Source organism: Brachyistius frenatus, unplaced genomic scaffold, assembly GCF_029030835.1.
Source record: "Brachyistius frenatus isolate BFR_SWC_R1_liver_20210118 unplaced genomic scaffold, ASM2903083v1 Contig_319, whole genome shotgun sequence".
NCBI lineage: Eukaryota > Metazoa > Chordata > Actinopteri > Embiotocidae > Brachyistius > Brachyistius frenatus.
The window spans coordinates 285,001-302,059 of NW_027210918.1; the positions used below are offsets into that span (position 1 = coordinate 285,001).

Genomic DNA, 17,059 nt, shown 5'->3' on the forward strand with positions numbered 1-17,059 from the left:
CGGCGGTGGGTGTCGAGATGTTCGGCTAACATGACATGATGATACCTGGAGCAGGTTTTTTTTTTCTCAGGCAGTTTTGGTCTTCCAGTGTTTTGCAGACAGTTGATGTCTACGGACTTTTCACTAGAAAAAAAAATTTAAAAAAAAAATAAAATCCAGACACAAAGATAATTTTGTTTGTTTTGGCAGAAATGTAGGAAAAGTAAAACAATTTTGCACGCTTGCATTTTTTTGAATGTCTAAAGGTGTTTATGAATGACACCCCTCAACCCCTCCAGCTCAGCAAGACAGTTAATTAGTCAAATAGAGGCGCATTGGGAGTAATCTGAAACACTATATTGACTGCTGAAAATAGTCCGATTTTAAAGGGCTCAAATTTGCAGGATAATCTGCATTTGCACAATAATGGAAGTTGTATAATCAAATCTTTTCCTCATTAGTTTTCCACATAACCCCAAAAAAAAAAAATGCCACCTCATGTTCCCAAATCCACATAAATACCGGTATTATTCCCCTCGGTGTCGTTATCGTTGTGTAACTTCGTAACGCCGGACGGACGGACGGACGGACCCCCCCCGAACCGACCGTTCGCTGTTCGCCGTCTCGTTAATTAGACTCAAAGAGGATTTCGCTGCTGAAATGACACGCGTCAAATTTCCAGAAGGAGAAAGAGACGTTCGAGACTTCAGATGAAGCCACCATGTGAGTGAGTGATGATTATTATAATCGAGTTTGGAAAGGGCAAGAAACATGAATGAGTTTGAATAGGCAACGAGGCCGGGGGGGGGGGGGGTGTTGAGTTAATGACACGGTGATGAAGAGGAAGTAGACTCTGATTGTTGGGTAGGAAAAGCAAAAAGCTCAATTCCCTTTCGGTTGTTGTTTCTTCAGCAAGTCTTAAATACACAGGGCTTGTTTTTGTTTTTTTTGTCTTTGGGATGCAAAGTTGGAACATCAGTTCTTTAGGTTTTGATTTAAGGTGCTAAGTTTGTACAATTTGGCATTATTTTTTAATCTCCTCGGTTTTAAGTCGTTTGAAAAGCAAAAAAAAAGAGCTTGTTTGTTTTCCGGCCTTTCAGGTGTGCGGATACGCTGTTTTTCTGTTTTACTTTGGGATTTTGGAGCTGCCATTTTTCACTGTTTTCAGGCAGTGACTATATCACCTAACAATTAGAAATAATTGACAAAATGATCAAAGTGTCCGTGAGCTGCAGACGTGCAACTTAGTTGCTAGTTGTCAAGCATGTAGGTTTATTGATGATTTCTCTTTGTGGAAAGTAAAACCAGTCGTTTCATACAGACCTGTTGACCTGGTTCAGTCTGACCGCCAGGTTTTTTTTTTTGTATATTCTTTTGGTCCAGACTGTTGTTGATTCAAGAAGTTTCGTTCTTTATCGAACAACCTGTAGGGTCGATATTTTACCGTTAGCTTCCCCCTGTTTTTTTTTTTTTTTTTTTTTTTTTAATTCATAATGAGAACAACAACAAACCCTTCAGGACGACTGTCTTTGTTTCCCCTTTTGTTTCACTGATGTTTCCAAGAAATAAAAAAAATAAAAAAATCTCCCTCCGCAAAACTGGGTCGTCCTTAAATCCAGCGGGTTGGACTTATGTCCACTTATGAACGCTAAACATTGTTCCAGGGATCACCCCCACCCTCACCCCACTCCCTCCCCTCCTCAGCGCCCCACTGAGCGGGGGAGTGATAATCCCCGCCGGCTCCCACATTCAGAGCTTGGACGCTCGGCAGCGAACAAGACTTCTGACAAAGAGAAGTCTTCGGGTTCCAGATGCGCTCAGTAGTTCCTCCGGATGAAGCAGGAATGTTTATCTGCAGAGAGATGGAGAATCTCCCGACGCAGTCAGCCTTAAAGGTAGAACGATATATTTGTGCGTTTGTCGGGTGGAAAAAATACTAAATGTTCTCTGGATTTAGCTTCTCAAATGTGAGGAATTTGCTGCTTATCTCTTGTTGTGTGATCATAGGTTAACACCTTACTGTTGGTCGGACAAAATAGGCAAAAATCAAGTCTCACTTTGGGTTTCGGGAAAGTGTTTCACGTGTCAAAATGTGGGATTCAAGTAGTTTCTGTGGCAAAAGAAGATAAATTCCTCTTTTGTGAGAGATGTTTTCTGAAGCAGAAGTGACAACCTGTTTGTCCAAATAACATCCAGTTAGTGCAGCTGCGACTTCATATGACAGAAACTGTAAAAGGAGTCCGCACGAGCATCTTCATCATATCGTTGGAGGTCTCTTCCTGGGTTTTGCACTTTCCAAAAATGTGATAATGATGAGATAAGGAAGTTTTGGACCTTCTCAGTGGTGTTGAAGGATGGACAGCTCATCCTGAATTTGGTTTTCCCCTTTCTTCCCCACTCCTGTCGGGTTCCCAACCCCCTCGGGAGCGAAACCACTACGCCCCCGTTTGTCCCTGCTGAATGCCCCCCCCACCTCCACCCCGAGGAAGTTAAGTCTGAGAAAAGAGACTCGGGGCTATTGTTGGGGTCTGAGATGGTTTTTATCTGCTTGCGGATGCTGATTTACGTCGCTGTCGTCGCTTTGAGCTGACGGAAATCCTCCTGAAAATTCACAAAACTGGGACAGAATCCAAATTATTTTATAGCTGAAGCAAACTAGAATAACTCTTCTTTCTTTCCCTTCATTGGAACTGAAGGAAAAAACAACATTAAAAACAGCCTCGAACCAAAATGTACAAATATCAAAGGGATGATGGCTCACAGAGGGGGGGGGGGGGGGGTGCAAGAAAAATGAGACGTAACAATTTGACCTAAATGTCCAAAATTGGTAGAATTTAGCAATTTTCTCAAATTTTACGTAAAATATTCGGACCTGTGTCGTGCAGCCGGATGCGAACTCATCCTACTGGGCGTCGACCTCGGGTTAATTTTAACCAATCAGCATGCGCCGACACTCTGCCGACGCTGCAACAACCTACAGTGTCCACCAAAGCGTATTTTTTTTAATTGTTTTAATGAGCGTTTATTCTACGATGAACGTTTGGTGATTTAAACAAACAAAAAAACAATTCGGTCACCGAGAGATTAAAAATGTTATCGCTGCTTTTGTCACCGTCAACAGCCGTCCAATCACAATAAAGGAGGGGCGGGACCAAAACTAATACCAGCTGAGCTTCCGGACTGTTTTCACGGGGAAGAAAACCGAAGGCGTGAGCGACAGTCGGGCGCAGACGGGATTATATATTGCGAGCCCAAAAGACTGAATTCATGTGTCACATCCTTTGATATGATTCTGTATGAAGTCAAAAAAAAAGCCTTTCAAACCCACGAATATTCATCTCTGCAGGGACACAATTTAACTCCGTCGAAGTTATTCAGTCTTATTCAGTACTGATTACTTTCATTCTCTACTAAAACTACTGAATATAAAGAACAAAATGAAGCTTTCTTAAATAGAAAATGTCCTGGCCGAAGTCAGAAAGTAGCTTTCTGGATCTGCAGACCTTTTGTTTTTTTTTGCAGAAAGAAAATGACAGCGTGTCAGCGTGAAACTCCATCAAACTCAGAAAAGGAAAGCCAAGACGGCAAAAGAGCTCATTTCATTCACCGTGTTGGTCAGGCAACTGTTATAAACTGTAATAAAAGATGAAGAAGAAGAAGAGAGAAACCTCCAAACAAACAAAACAATGAGCGAAAGAGAGGAAACGGCAGTGATAGAAAACAGGAGCTTCCTGACACCGCTCGGCTTTGTACCGCCGCAGCCGTATGCAAATGACCATTTATGCTAATGAGGTGCCCTCCGCTCGGCCGGTGTGCAGTTAAAGGGCGCCATTCAATCGCTCAGTCAAAGATGGAGTGGTGAGTTTGGCCTCCCTTCATCTCGGCGGCTCGAACGGGCCATCGATGGGCGATACGGGGGAGGGGGGGGGGGCTGACTAAAAGGAGGGCCATTACCAGCCAGTATGAAAGCATCCTCTTATTTTAAGGAGCCCCCCCGCCCCCCTCCACGCCACCCCCACGCCCACCGGGGTTACGGGGTGAGAAGGGGTCCCCGCGGAAAAAATGGCTTCCACTGAATGCACTTCTGTAAATCATGATGATAATCTCAATGCCAAGTGTGTTTTTTTTTTTTTTTAGTTTTTTAGGGCGGAGTTTGATTTGTTGCTGGCTGCTTGCTGTCGTACGCATTTCTCTCCGAGTTCAAAGTTTTGCATGAGTGGTATGCAATGTGTGTGTGTGTGTGTGTGTGTGTGTGTGTGTGTGTGTGTGTGTGTGTGTGTGTGTGTGTGTGTGTGTGTGTGTGTGTGTGTGTGTGTGTGTGTGTGTGTGTGTGTGTGCGTGAGTTTAAAGGGACTGAGGTTTCCGGTGGTCGAGCTGCAGACGTCATCCGTTAATGGTCGGGTTGTTTCAGCACGAAAGTGTTGAAAAAATTGCTCTTCGCTTCGCATTTTAGCTTCTTTTAGCTTCTAGTTTTGGTCGCGGTTCACTCTTATTTAAGTGCTCTCGTGGAGCCGGTTTCCCAGAAGCAGGTTGACAGCTCATCAAACCCATCGTCCAATAACTCGACTCTGTGGGATGGTAACGACTCTACGCTCGTTAACACATCAGCAATAACACTTCGTTAAAGCCGTTATATCGGATTTTATATCCACGTGTTTTAATAAAGGGGAAACTTTACCACCACAGAAGCTTTTTTTATATATTTTTTTTTTTTACCCCTTTTCTCCTCACTTACAACCACGTTTAAACAGTAAAATACCTCAAATAACATCTTTTTTTTTTAATGCAGAAAACACTTCAACAAGTTGGAATACAAAATCAATCAACCGCAGCTGTGAAAAAAACCATCCCTACGGCACCGATGCCGATGAACAAGGTCACGTTGTGAGCCGTGTTGTGAAAGCAGCCGACTGCTGCCCTGTGGTGTTAATGAGTGGAAACTCATGAGCTGATGCTGCAGGATGGAGATACTCATCCAAAACAAACAGAAAAGGTTGAATTTTTATCATAATCCCAACACGGAAGCGTTAACTTTTATTTTATTTTGTATTCTCCTCTCAAGATGCCTGATCATTTCGACCAGACGGTGGTTCTGAACCAGCTCAGATATTCCGGCATGTTGGAGACGGTCAAGATTCGACGCACCGGCTTCCCCGTCCGGAGACCTTTCCAAGACTTTTGCTCCAGGTTTGTAGCAGCTGGACGGATAAATTGGCACTTCGGACATGTCGTGTGTCTCGCGACTTCGGACACCGAAATAACATGAAAGACGACAACAGTGTTAATCTAAAAATCTGTAAAACAAACTTTGAAGGAATGCCTTTTTTTGTGATCGTCGCGATTGAAAATTTTAAAATTCTTGCGGCGGTTTTTTTTGCGTAAAATTACAGGAATTAGAGAAAATTTCAAGTAGAGAAAGAAAAATGGGATTTATTTTAAAGCACTACCTGATAAATGAATAAATATGTAATCACTTCCTGTGATAATAATCATGCTGCACGTCACAGAAATATTTTAGTTCTAATCTTTTTTTTAATTTATTGATTGAACCTAGAAAATCGAAAAGCTTCTGGTCGTTATTTTTGTTATTAAAGCGAGTTTTGTTTGAAATGACTTACTTTTATGTCGTTAAGACTTCCAGCGCAGCTTCCGCTGACGTCATTTTTTCACGGGAATAAAAAAAAAAAAAATTGCAAGCTCCCGCAGATACTTCTGACATTGCTCGAATTTGCGTTAATTATTGCGATCGCAAGAAGAAGGTTGCCGCTGCGTCACGTCCTAATCTTTCACGTTTCCTCCGCTTCCCCTCCAGGTACAAGGTGCTGATGCGGGGTGTGTTGACGCCGGACGACCCCAGGGGGCGCTGCAGCGAGCTGCTGCACCTCTACGACAGCAGCAGCACGGAGTGGCAGCTGGGCAAGACCAAGGTGAGGAGTAGATGTTGGTTTGCTTTTCTAACCAGCAGTCACAACATGTTCCCTATCGAAAACCGAAAGTCTTCAGTGGTCCGCTTGGCTCGATATGAATTATATAAGTGGCAAAGTAGTTAAAAGTCTGTGGAACTGTTTTCGCGACGCAAAACATCCTCCTCAGAATGTTTTGGACTTTTTTTTTTTAAGCCAATTGAAAAGTATGTACTGAAGCCTTTCCTTGTTAAATCAGCATTTCCTCGTAAAATGAGCATTTCCTGTCTATCAGCAGTAAAACTTCCTCCCTTCTCACTCCTCTGCTGTATGACTTGACTTTTTCTCCCTCTATCGAACGCTGAGCTCCTGAAAGCGCCGCCGCCATTCTTTTACCGCCTCTGCTTCGCAACCGGTTGAATCCGTGTTCTCCTCGCTAACACGTGATGTGATGGCGGGCGGGTGGGCGGAGGGGGGCGGGGGGGAGGGGAGGGCGGAGGGGGGAGGGGGGAGGGGGGGCAGCCCTCAAGGCTTAATTTGGCTTCACACGTCCGACAAATTCAGCTCGATGAAACCGTCGTACAGCTTCTACCTGTGTGTGTGTGTGTGTGTGTGTGTGTGTGTGTGTGTGTGTGTGTGTGTGTGTGTGTGTGTGTGTGTGTGTGTGTGTGTGTGTGTGTGTGTGTGTGTGTGTGTGTGTGTGTGTGTGTGTGTGTGTGATCATGAATAATTGAGGTCCGGAGCACCTGAAGCGTGGAATCCAACAGTTATTGGATCCAGTCTTCATCCCCTCGGTCTATCACTCTGCTTCCACTAGAACCGGATCAGGAAGAGCTACTGCCAGCGTGTGTGTGTGTGTGTGTGTGTGTGTGTGTGTGTGTGTGTGTGTGTGTGTGTGTGTGTGTGTGTGTGTGTGTGTGTGTGTGTGTGTGTGTGTGTGTGTGTGTGTGTGTGTGTGTGTGTGTGTGTGTGTGTGTGTGTGTGTGTGGTGGTCATTCGTTTGTGTATCCGTGTTTGACCAGGACCGTCAAAACCACCATCACTGAGGTGTCACTTAAATGATAACATCTGATGAGAGAAGTATTTTTTCCTGCATTTACCAGTATTTTTTTTTTATTTATTTTTTTTTTGTACATTTGTGTATTTGTACCTCAAATACCTGAATGCAATACAAAAAAAACAAAAAATCACCAACGAAGACAGATGGAAAATAGACTGGACATAAAAGTGTTCGTAGCTTCTGAAAAATGAGGCCGATGCAGAACTGCCTTAAAGTGCAGTACCACCGAGTGCCACCAGGTGGCTCCAAAAACTTTCCACGAAACATTATGATGTCGTTCGCTAAAGTGTTCTGGCGTTTCATCTGAAAATAATCCCGTCATTAGTAAGAGATGAGGCCTCAAAAAGTGGTACATTTTGGGGCTTGTCGGTTTGATTGACAGGCCTGTGTCAGGTTTCCGGTATGAGTGTGCGGGGCGTGGCGTCCTAATCAGTCAGATCCACCGATGGCTCCTCCCCCAGCTCGTCCAAATATGGTCGCTTACGGCTCCAAAACAGCAAAATGCCGAACTCGTGGTTAAAAAAAAACAAACAAACAACGGATGACGTCACGGTCGGCTGCCGCTCGACTCAACTTTTTCGGAAAATGTACTTCAAACATCCGACGTGGCGTGTCACATCACTTGGCAGCCCCCCTCCCTCCCCCTCCCGCCCCGCCAGCGTCAACACCACACAGCCCTTCCTGACCCGGCGGTAAACCTGTTCAACCCATTCTCTCTCTCTCTCTCCCGTCGGAGGGCGTTCGCCCACTTCGAGAGTTACATGGCGTCCTTTCAGTCGGCAGGCGTCCCGGCTTTTGTCTCGCACCGTGTTGCTTTGTTGTTGTTGTTCTTTTTGTACAGCCTCAAACTTAATTTCCTGGAAGTGATGTTCTCTCCACGGGCCTGACCTGTGACAGCCCCCCTCCCTCTCCTCCCCCCACCCCTCCCACCCGAAACAGCAAGAATAAAAAAAAATTAAAAAAACACCGAGGCTTAGCGAAGGCTTTTTTGTTGCACTAATTAGCATAGTAATGATTAAAAAGGATTAGCGGTTCCTTTCAATTGGGATGTAAATGCGCGCGTGCTCGTACGACGGGGCTGCGACTTTCTTTTTTTTTTTTTTTTTTAATTTGTTTTAAAGCTTCTAAGATTCAACGTTGGAAGTTGTTTTTAATAAAGCCAGGCGGCGGTTCGTGTGCATGTTTGCGCGGTTTCTCACTTTTGTGGCTTGTTTTGATCACGTAGGGGCGACTTTTAATCAGCTAGCTCATTACAGATATCCACAAAGAGCCGCTGCCCCCCCCCACCCCCCCCCCCCCCATGAAGCTGACCTTTGGTTTCACGCGTGTTGTGTTTCTATGTAATCTTGTGTGAGATCGGATCGCAGCGCTCCGAAAGGCCCAATTTCCCTTTATTTTTTTTTATTTTTAACTTTCTACACCTTCCTACATCCACCCGTGAGTCATATATGTTTATATATAAATTACATGTTTATATATAAATTATATGTTCATATATAAATTACATGTTTATATATAAATTATATGTTTATATATTCTTTTATTTATGGTCAGGCAGGTTGGAATAAACACATTTTCCCAACCTTAAAGCTGAACAGATGCTGAATGCCTGAACACGTGTGTGTCTTGTGTGTTTGTGTGTTTGCGTGTGTGTGTGTGCGTGCGCGCACGTGCTCGTAATGCACGTGTCCTTGTTAATTAACCTCCTCGTCGGTTGACGTCCAAATCACCCCGACTTGTTTACATGCCCCCCCCCCCCTTCAAAATCTCATTAGCGCTTTCACCACTGAGGATCCGACACTGTCGCTCAGCCAACGACACACACACGCACGCACACGCACACGCACGCACACACACGCACACACACACACACACACACACACACACACACGGTGAACATCATTCAACAGGAGAAAGGCAATCTGTACTCCTGTAAACCCCGCAGCACTGTCATATTTCCCCCGCCGTCTCAGCCGCCCCCGAGACCCGCGTCCCGTATCTCATTTTCCTCCTAATCGGATTAACCTCCCTCCTCCCCCCCCCCCCCCCCCCCCCCCCCCCCGGCGGGCCCCTCGACGAGGCCCCCGGCTTCTCTATCATTGAACGACAGCTTGGCTCCCAAAGCGGGCAGCTGCACTAAGTGCCCGTGAGATCAGGTCTTTTCAGAGGGAGATGTTCGCCGCAAGAAAAATAAATCGCTCGCCGCGGTAATCGTCCGTCTTTAGTCGCGCGAACAAAAGCGAGAGGAGGATCTGGGTTTGATTTACGTCGGACCCGCTTTGTTCGGCTCAGTTGTTCTTTCTCAGAAGGGGCGATGGTGACGTTGTCTTAAAAAAAAAAAAAAAAAAAAAAGGGGGGAACGCTCCGTCTCTTTTCAAACTCTCGTGTAAAGCTTTTAGTGATAATAGGTGTGTAATGGATGTACCGTGCTGCTTTATGATTTTATAATACCATACGGCGGCATCCATTTTTCTTTTTATCCTGTTTAGCCACGCAGAAAACAGAAAGACAGTGTTGTTACAGCCCTCGTGTATTTTCCGAAGGTGGAATTAAGGAAGTGAGCAATAGATATGTAGCCTATAAATAATAAAAGTCGGATTCAAATGCTGCTACAATAACTATAATAATAAGAAATGCAGCTCAAAGTGCTTTGCACTAGTGTTTTGCATATAAAGGAACATAAAAACACGATAAAATGTCATTTAAAAATGTAAAAAGAAACAAAAAGCACAAGATTTGATCAAATGAAACATAAGGCAAGACAATTAATGTTGAAATATAGAATAAAAACATGAATTAAATAATAATAATAATAATAATACATGCATTTTATTTGTCAGAGCTGTAGAAAAACACGGCAAATAAACATTTGAAGAATGTCAGTTTGTAGAGTCACATCTTACTGAAACATTTTAACTACATTTTCTGCGACTTTCGACGAATCACACGACCAAAAAAACTCTTTGATCTAATGAAAGACTTGTAAAACTGACATTGGACATCGCGCTGAAACCAGTTGTCAGTAAATTAATTGGCTGACCTTCTCCGGTTTCACTTTCACGACGTTGAGACTCTTTATTTCGCTGCCAGTGGAATATTTTCGGGCCTCTATAAAACAAGAAAAAGCAATTGAAGAATATGTTCTTTTAGCTTTGAGAAAGTGACTTTTTTTGTTTAACTATTTCATGATATTTATGCATTAAACAGTTTGACAATCAAGGTGACGTAGAAATAAAAAAAATTTAAAAACCACAAAATTTTATGTAAAACTTTCAGAGAAAAAGTCGAGAAAAATAAGTTTACTCCTGTTTATAATCTGTTTCGATCCTTTACCGATTACGATGATTATAATAACACTGACGACGTGTCCTCTTCCCCTCCTCCCGTCTCAGGTCTTCCTCCGGGAGTCTCTGGAGCATCGCCTGGAGAAGCAGAGGGAGGTGGAGGTGCTCCGAGCAGCCATGATCATCCAGGCTCACGTCACGGGCTACATGGCCAGGTACGTATCGGGCTGTTCCAGCAACTCGGCAGCTCGACGGCAGTAATTTACTAAACAAAACAAAACCTCATCATTTGCCGTCCCGACACTCGAACACACCAGGAAGCAGTACAGGAAGCTGCTGCGGTGCGTCGTGGTCATCCAGAAGAACTACCGGGCGTTCTACTGGAGGAGGAAGTTCCTGCTCCTCCGCTGGGCGGCGCTCACCTTCCAGAGGCGCGTTCGAGGGCAGCTGGCCCGCCGCGCCTACGGCCAGCTGCTGGAGGCGAGGAGGAGGAGGAGGGAGGAGGAGGAGGAGGAGGAGCACCGCAGGAGGATGGAGCAGGAGGCGGAGAGGTGAGCGGCTGCTTTTGTTTGTTTAATGCTCACCGTGTGAAGCGGTGGATCCATTTTAGCCGAGAAAAACAGGATCCGTTAAAATACCGAGGTCACGACCCCCAAAGGCTCACCACCAATTTATTCAGTTCAATTATTAAAATTAATAGTTTTCTTCGCGTAAAAGTACAAGAATTCATATCAGATTTGTTCCGTCGTTTGTTTGTTTTTCCCAAACTTTACTTTAAAAAAAAAAATTATTTAGTTTTTCATCCTCATGTTGAAATGAGAATGTGACGTGAACACGCTTCCCCGTATAACTGTACATACCACTCTTCTTCCAAATAAAAATATATATATATAATTGAAAATATATATTTATGTATTTTCCATAAAGTATTTTTCCTTATACAGTGGTCTAAAATTCAGTTTCAAAGCCCACTTCCCCAAAGTCAGGACACAATCCTGGTGCCTTATTATTTGGATTTATTATTAACAGTCCTCATTGGGAATCAATTGGAACATAAAGTCTAAAAACATCAGAATCAGGCTTAAAAACTGTTTTTATTTCTGCATAATTCTCCTCATCCACTTAATCCCCGACGATTCTCATCTTGTCCTGACCTCTGTGTTTCCGTGTTTCGGTGTCGTGTTGTTGTTTTTGATGACTAGTCTATATTTTCCATCTGAATTTAATAATCTTAAATGGGTTTTGTGAGACAGGAAGTGCAACTACTATTTTAGCACACGACGTCTCTTATTGTCTGTTCAGTCAGCTGACGTGTGTGTGTGTGTGTGTGTGTGTGTGTGTGTGTGTGTGTGTGTGTGTGTGTGTGTGTGTGTGTGTGTGTGTGTGTGTGTGTGTGTGTGTGTGTGTGTGTGTGTGTGTGTGTGCGCGCACAGGGAGAGACGGAGGCTGGAGGCCGAGAGACTCGCCAGAGAGGTACGATGATTATCGATTATTGAGGAGCCGATTTAAATGGAAAACAGTGGATTACCGATGATTGTTTGCTTGTTTACTTTTATTATGACACTATTTACTGTGAAACGCCCTCTTTTTGGAAAAATGATCAAGTATTTCATTATTTTTTGTTTAAAAAAAATTCCACTTCTTTCAGGTATTGTGCAGAATTAAGTGTAGATGTTTTGCAAAGTGATGCAAGACAGCAAAGTCCTAATGTTGAACTATGAAAAATAACATTTCTTGAACCAATTTAACTTGGAAAAAAAAGAAAAGATTTTTCTGTGTCACAAATGGGTTTTGGCACCATGAGCAGCAGTTTAAGTACAGGTTCTTTTTTTTTAGGTGGAGGAAGCCAGAAGACTGGAGGAGCTGCTTCGTGCCGAGGAGGTCGCCTCTACGGTTCCTGAACCCGAAGTCGCGGCCGCATCGTCGCCGGACGCCCCGGAGGAGCCGGAGTCGGCCGAGGTCTTCGAGGCGGCGTCGGAGGAGGCCATCCGTCCCCACGAGGCGTCTCAGGTGGAGGAGATCCTGCGACTGGAGCGGGAGATCCAGTCCCTGCAGAGGCAGAAGGAGCGCCAGGAGCTCTCCCTGACCGAGGCCTCCCTCAACCGCCTGCAGCAGCTTCGCGACCAGGAGCTCCGGCGGCTGGAGGACGAGGCCTGCAAGGCGGCGCAGCAGTTCCTCGACTCGCTCAACTTCGACGAAATCGACGAGTGCGTGAGGAACATCGAGAGCTCCTTGGGAGTCGGCGAGGCGGACGAGAAGGAGAGCGGACGGACGAGAAGCGGCGAGGAAGAGGAGGTCGACGAAGGGTTCGGGGCCGACGACGAGGCCTTCAAAGACTCGCCGAACCCGAGCGAGCACGGCCACTCGGACGGCCAGCGGACCAGCGGGATCCGGACGAGCGACGACTCGTCCGAAGAAGACCCGTACGCCAACGACGGCGTGATCCCGCCGCCGCTGCCGCCGACCGCCCTGCTGCACCAGCCGCTGCCTCTGCCGCCGCTGCCCGCGGCCTGCCACAGCGCCTCCTCCAGCGGGGACTCGGCCTACTGCCGCCCCCAGGCTTCGTCGGAGGCTCAGTCCGACGACCTGGTGGAGCTGATACCGCCGGACGAGGATTCCGACTACGACCAGGACGACTACGACGAGGGCGCCATCGTGTCCAGCGGCAGCGTGGCCTTCTCCAACCCTCGCAGCGGACAGTGGTCTCCCGATTACCGCGGCTCGGTGGGCACCTACAACAGCTCGGGGGCGTACCGCTTCAGCTCGGAGGGGGCTCAGTCATCGGTGAGTCGGATCTCGGTTGGAAGGTCTGTCGAAGGTCAGCCAGCCATTAGTCCTCTACTGGCTGATGTTCAGATTGTCTTCAGTAAACTTGGTTTCTATTAGTGACTGAATGAGAAAGGCCCAGAGTAGTTTCAGGTTTAAAGTAGGGATGTCACGATACCAGAAATTTGGACAACGAACACGTTCAATAATGCCAACAGCGAGTCTCGAATGTCTAAGTTCTGTGGTTTTCCTTCCAGTTTGAAGACAGCGAAGACGACTTCGACCGGTTCGACACCGACGACGAGTTGTCCTATCGTCGCGACTCGGTCTACAGCTGCGTCACGCTGCCGTACTTCCACAGCTTCCTCTTCATCAAAGGTAGCTCTTCTGTTCGGCCGCGCTTCTCTTAAGAAACTGAGTAAGAGGAAAGTAAAGATCCGGGTTTGTTTGTTTTCGTTCTTCCTTCTCCAAGGCGGTCTGATGAACACGTGGAAGCGGCGCTGGTGCGTCCTGAAGGACGAGACCTTCCTGTGGTTCCGGGCCAAGCAGGAGGCCCTGAAGCAGGGCTGGCTGCACAAGAAGGGCGGCGGCTCGTCCACGCTGTCCCGCCGCAACTGGAAGCGCCGCTGGTTCGTGCTGCGGCAGAGCAAGCTCATGTACTTCGAGAGCGACAACGAGGACAAGATGAAGGGCGTGCTGGACATGCGCACCGCCAAGTAAGGACGAGACGGCGTCGTTTCAGAGGCGTCTTTTGTGTCGCCGATAAGGCCTCCTAATGTAGTAGCGACAGTAAAAAGAGCTGGAAGAAGGAGACGCCTTTCCACCTTTTATTGTTTTATAACAGAGGAATTTCTGGTTTTTCTTTCCACAGAGAAATCATCGACAACACCGGTAAGGAGAACGGGATCGACATAGTGATGGCCGACAGGACCTACCACCTCATCGCCGAGTCTGCCGAGGACGCCAGGTGAGTTTTGTCTCGGATGATTTCATGTCCTTTCATGTCGAGTCCGAAGTGTTTGATTAAAAAAAAAAAAAAAAAAAAAAACGTACAAAAATAAAGCACTCAACGAACACAAACAAACGGGATCGAAGAGCTTCCGACAGGCAATCGATAGTCCTCATCGACGCCTCGGAGTCTCTGGACGAAAGCTCCTTCAGATTGTAGTGTCCTTATCGATTAACACGAACACTAACATAAACGCGTTATTAAATTATAGGTTACATTATTAATACAGTTATAATTATTTCTCACACACACACACACACACACCCACTTAATCACAAACAGTATAATGAGCAGGAGGTATAGTCGCCATAGGGTCGATGTGCCGGTTACCCTTGGCAACACATCGATTTCCTCTCAGAGGGACGGTCCACTTCCTCCACATGTCTGCTTTGTGTGTGTGTGTGTGTGTGTGTGTGTGTGTGTGTGTGTGTGTGTGTGTGTGTGTGTGTGTGTGTGTGTGTGTGTGTGTGTGTGTGTGTGTGTGTGTGTGTGTGTGTGTGTGTGTGTGTGTGTGTGTGTGTGTGTGTTGGCAGCAGGTTTCCAATGCCAGCCTCTCTCTCAGTGTGAGGCAACATCAGCTCCATATGTCTGACACAGAATCAGTCTGAGCACAAAATTATCTTCATTCCCGCATACATTTCATATATTTATTATATTATTATCATATATTATGAGCGTTTGACTTTTCCTCGGGCCAAAAGTAAATTAGATGTCGTCCAACCATTATTTTTCATCCACTGAAAATCGAAATCAGGAATGTGTCCTCTTGATTTGATTGTTTTTATGTATTTAAAGTATACATGTATAACTTTGTACAAAAAATATATATATATATATATAAAATATATTTCATATAACACTGGTGTCTCTAACCATCAAAGTTGTGGTGGTCGTCCTCTGTAAAAGCTGTTGCCATAACCTTCATATCCCGGTCACAACTATGATGGTTGACGATGATGTCGTTTCCATGGTTACAGTCAGTGGTTCAGCGTGCTGAGTCAGGTCAACGGGTCCACAGAGCAGGAAATCAGAGAGATGCACGACGAGCAGGCCAACCCCCAGAACGCCGTGGTGAGTACCCCGAGGGGGAAGCAAAGCACTCTGGGAAAATGGAGTTTTTTTGGGGGGGGGGGGGGTTTCAAAATGTTCTCCCTTGCATAAGTCTTATCTAGTCTGTAAAGTCAAGAAACTTCATCGCTGACACACAAAAAACATCCTAGAAAACAAACATAATACAAACGTTTCCGGTTTTCCCTTTATGTTTGTTTGTCTATGAAGTCAAAAAGCTTCAGAATAAAACCTCATGAATACGCGTTGTCACGTCAACACGTCTTTTCTTTATCAGATCAGCCTCTGCACGGGTCTTTTTTGTCTTTTTTCATTGATTTAATACATTTCCACCATCATTATATTCCAATTTAAAGGAACACTCTTTCGTTATATATTCTCATAGAGCCCCTTGTTTTGAACTTTGAACCCTTTGTGTGTTTGTGTGTGTGTGTTTTTGTGTGTGTGTGTTTGTGTGTGTGTGTTTGTGTGTGTGTTTGTGTGTGTGTGTGTGTGTGTGTGTGTGTGTGTGTGTGATAATTGGTTTCTACGGGACGGAGGAAGGTCAAACTCATTATCCACCCGCCTGAACGCTGTGACTGAACTCTCTCTCTCTCTGTGTCTCTTCAGGGAACGTTGGACGTCGGGATGATCGATTCGGTTTGTGCGTCAGATAACCCGGAGAGGTGAGGAGCCCGCATCAAAACACACAATCACGTACATACTGTATTTATCTGGAAGTTCATTCTACACGAACCAGAGCGGAGGAGCCGATAAAGCGTCAGTTAGATAGAAAAAAAAACAACATCGATCTTTATTGAGGCCTTTTCGTCCTGTTTGGCGTCAACATTTTCTAGATGTGGCCGCTGGTACGTGAGCATTTGCTATTTGAACGTGGACCTGAAACTTGAGAAAAATCTAACTTTGCGTCCACATTTTGGGGGGGGGGGGGGGATTAAGAAGTACACGGGGCGCCAAACCTGGCGGGAAGGGGTAGTCGGGAGTGACGATTATGTTGCGTCCCACCTCCTTCGAAGCGCGTTTAAAAGTCTTTCCGAGTCATGTTGGACAACCCTGTTGCCACGGCGCCACAGTTCAGGTGGTCTGCGGCGGGTGTTTTCCTTCAGGACGCCATCTGACAAAACGTCTTTTTTTCACCAAAACAAACAGATCGCACAGTTTGCGGAACAAATAGTCGATTAATCAACACCTCAGCTCACAAATCGATATTTCCCCCGACAGGCCGAACTCCTTCGTCATGATCACGGCGAACCGCGTGCTGCACTGCAACGCCGACACGCCGGAGGAGATGCACCACTGGATCACGCTGCTGCAGCGCTCCAAAGGAGACACCCGCGTCGACGGGCAGGAGTTCATCATCCGAGGTGACGACGCGATCGCAACTTCTTTCCCTCATCGGACCTCAGTTTGTCGGCGTAGAATTCAAAAGGGCAGATAAACGTCAGAAGAATCGACTTTAAAAAATGTGTAACTGTGGGGAAGCTCATTTAAACTCCATCGCTTGTTTTTAAGGATCTTAAAGAGGAAATGAAAACCTGACTACGTGACAGAAGACGACGATTATTTTAATGGCATTGGCAGGTCTTAGGACAATAAATGAAACCGAACGCGCTTTCAAACTTTCGGGGGTTTTGATTGCTGCAGTTGAAGTGAAAAAAAAAAAGACGGAAAATGTTGGCAAGACAAACTTCAACGTGGTTCCTTCCTTTCCCGCCAGGCTGGTTGCACAAAGAGATGAAGAACAGCACGAAAGCCTCGCTGAAGCTGAAGAAGCGCTGGTTCCTGCTCACCCACAACTCCCTGGACTACTACAAGAGCTCGGAGCGTAACGCCTTGAAGCTGGGAACGCTGGTGCTCAACAGCCTCTGCTCGGTGGTCCAGCCGGACGAGAAGGTCTTCAAAGAGACCGGTGAGTCTTTTTAAAAAAAAAAAAATGTTTACTGGTGTCGATTGAAAGATTTGAATTTCGGCTTCGCAAAAAAAAAAACGA

The 17,059-nt window shown here is 45.7% G+C and overlaps 1 protein-coding gene across 1 annotated transcript in view; it reads left to right on the plus strand.

Annotated features, from left to right (window-relative positions):
• The window catches only part of myo10 (myosin X), a 100,720-nt gene that overhangs the window by 77,609 nt on the left and 6,052 nt on the right, over positions 1 to 17,059 (plus strand). The window contains exons 20-32 of the mRNA XM_069723186.1: positions 5,042 to 5,166; positions 5,792 to 5,906; positions 10,335 to 10,441; positions 10,544 to 10,777; positions 11,660 to 11,699; positions 12,063 to 13,010; positions 13,250 to 13,370; positions 13,465 to 13,708; positions 13,864 to 13,959; positions 14,979 to 15,072; positions 15,679 to 15,734; positions 16,291 to 16,433; positions 16,787 to 16,978. Coding sequence (XP_069579287.1) covers positions 5,042 to 5,166; positions 5,792 to 5,906; positions 10,335 to 10,441; positions 10,544 to 10,777; positions 11,660 to 11,699; positions 12,063 to 13,010; positions 13,250 to 13,370; positions 13,465 to 13,708; positions 13,864 to 13,959; positions 14,979 to 15,072; positions 15,679 to 15,734; positions 16,291 to 16,433; positions 16,787 to 16,978 — 2,515 coding nt within the window. The remainder of the gene's footprint in view (positions 1 to 5,041; positions 5,167 to 5,791; positions 5,907 to 10,334; positions 10,442 to 10,543; positions 10,778 to 11,659; positions 11,700 to 12,062; positions 13,011 to 13,249; positions 13,371 to 13,464; positions 13,709 to 13,863; positions 13,960 to 14,978; positions 15,073 to 15,678; positions 15,735 to 16,290; positions 16,434 to 16,786; positions 16,979 to 17,059) is intronic.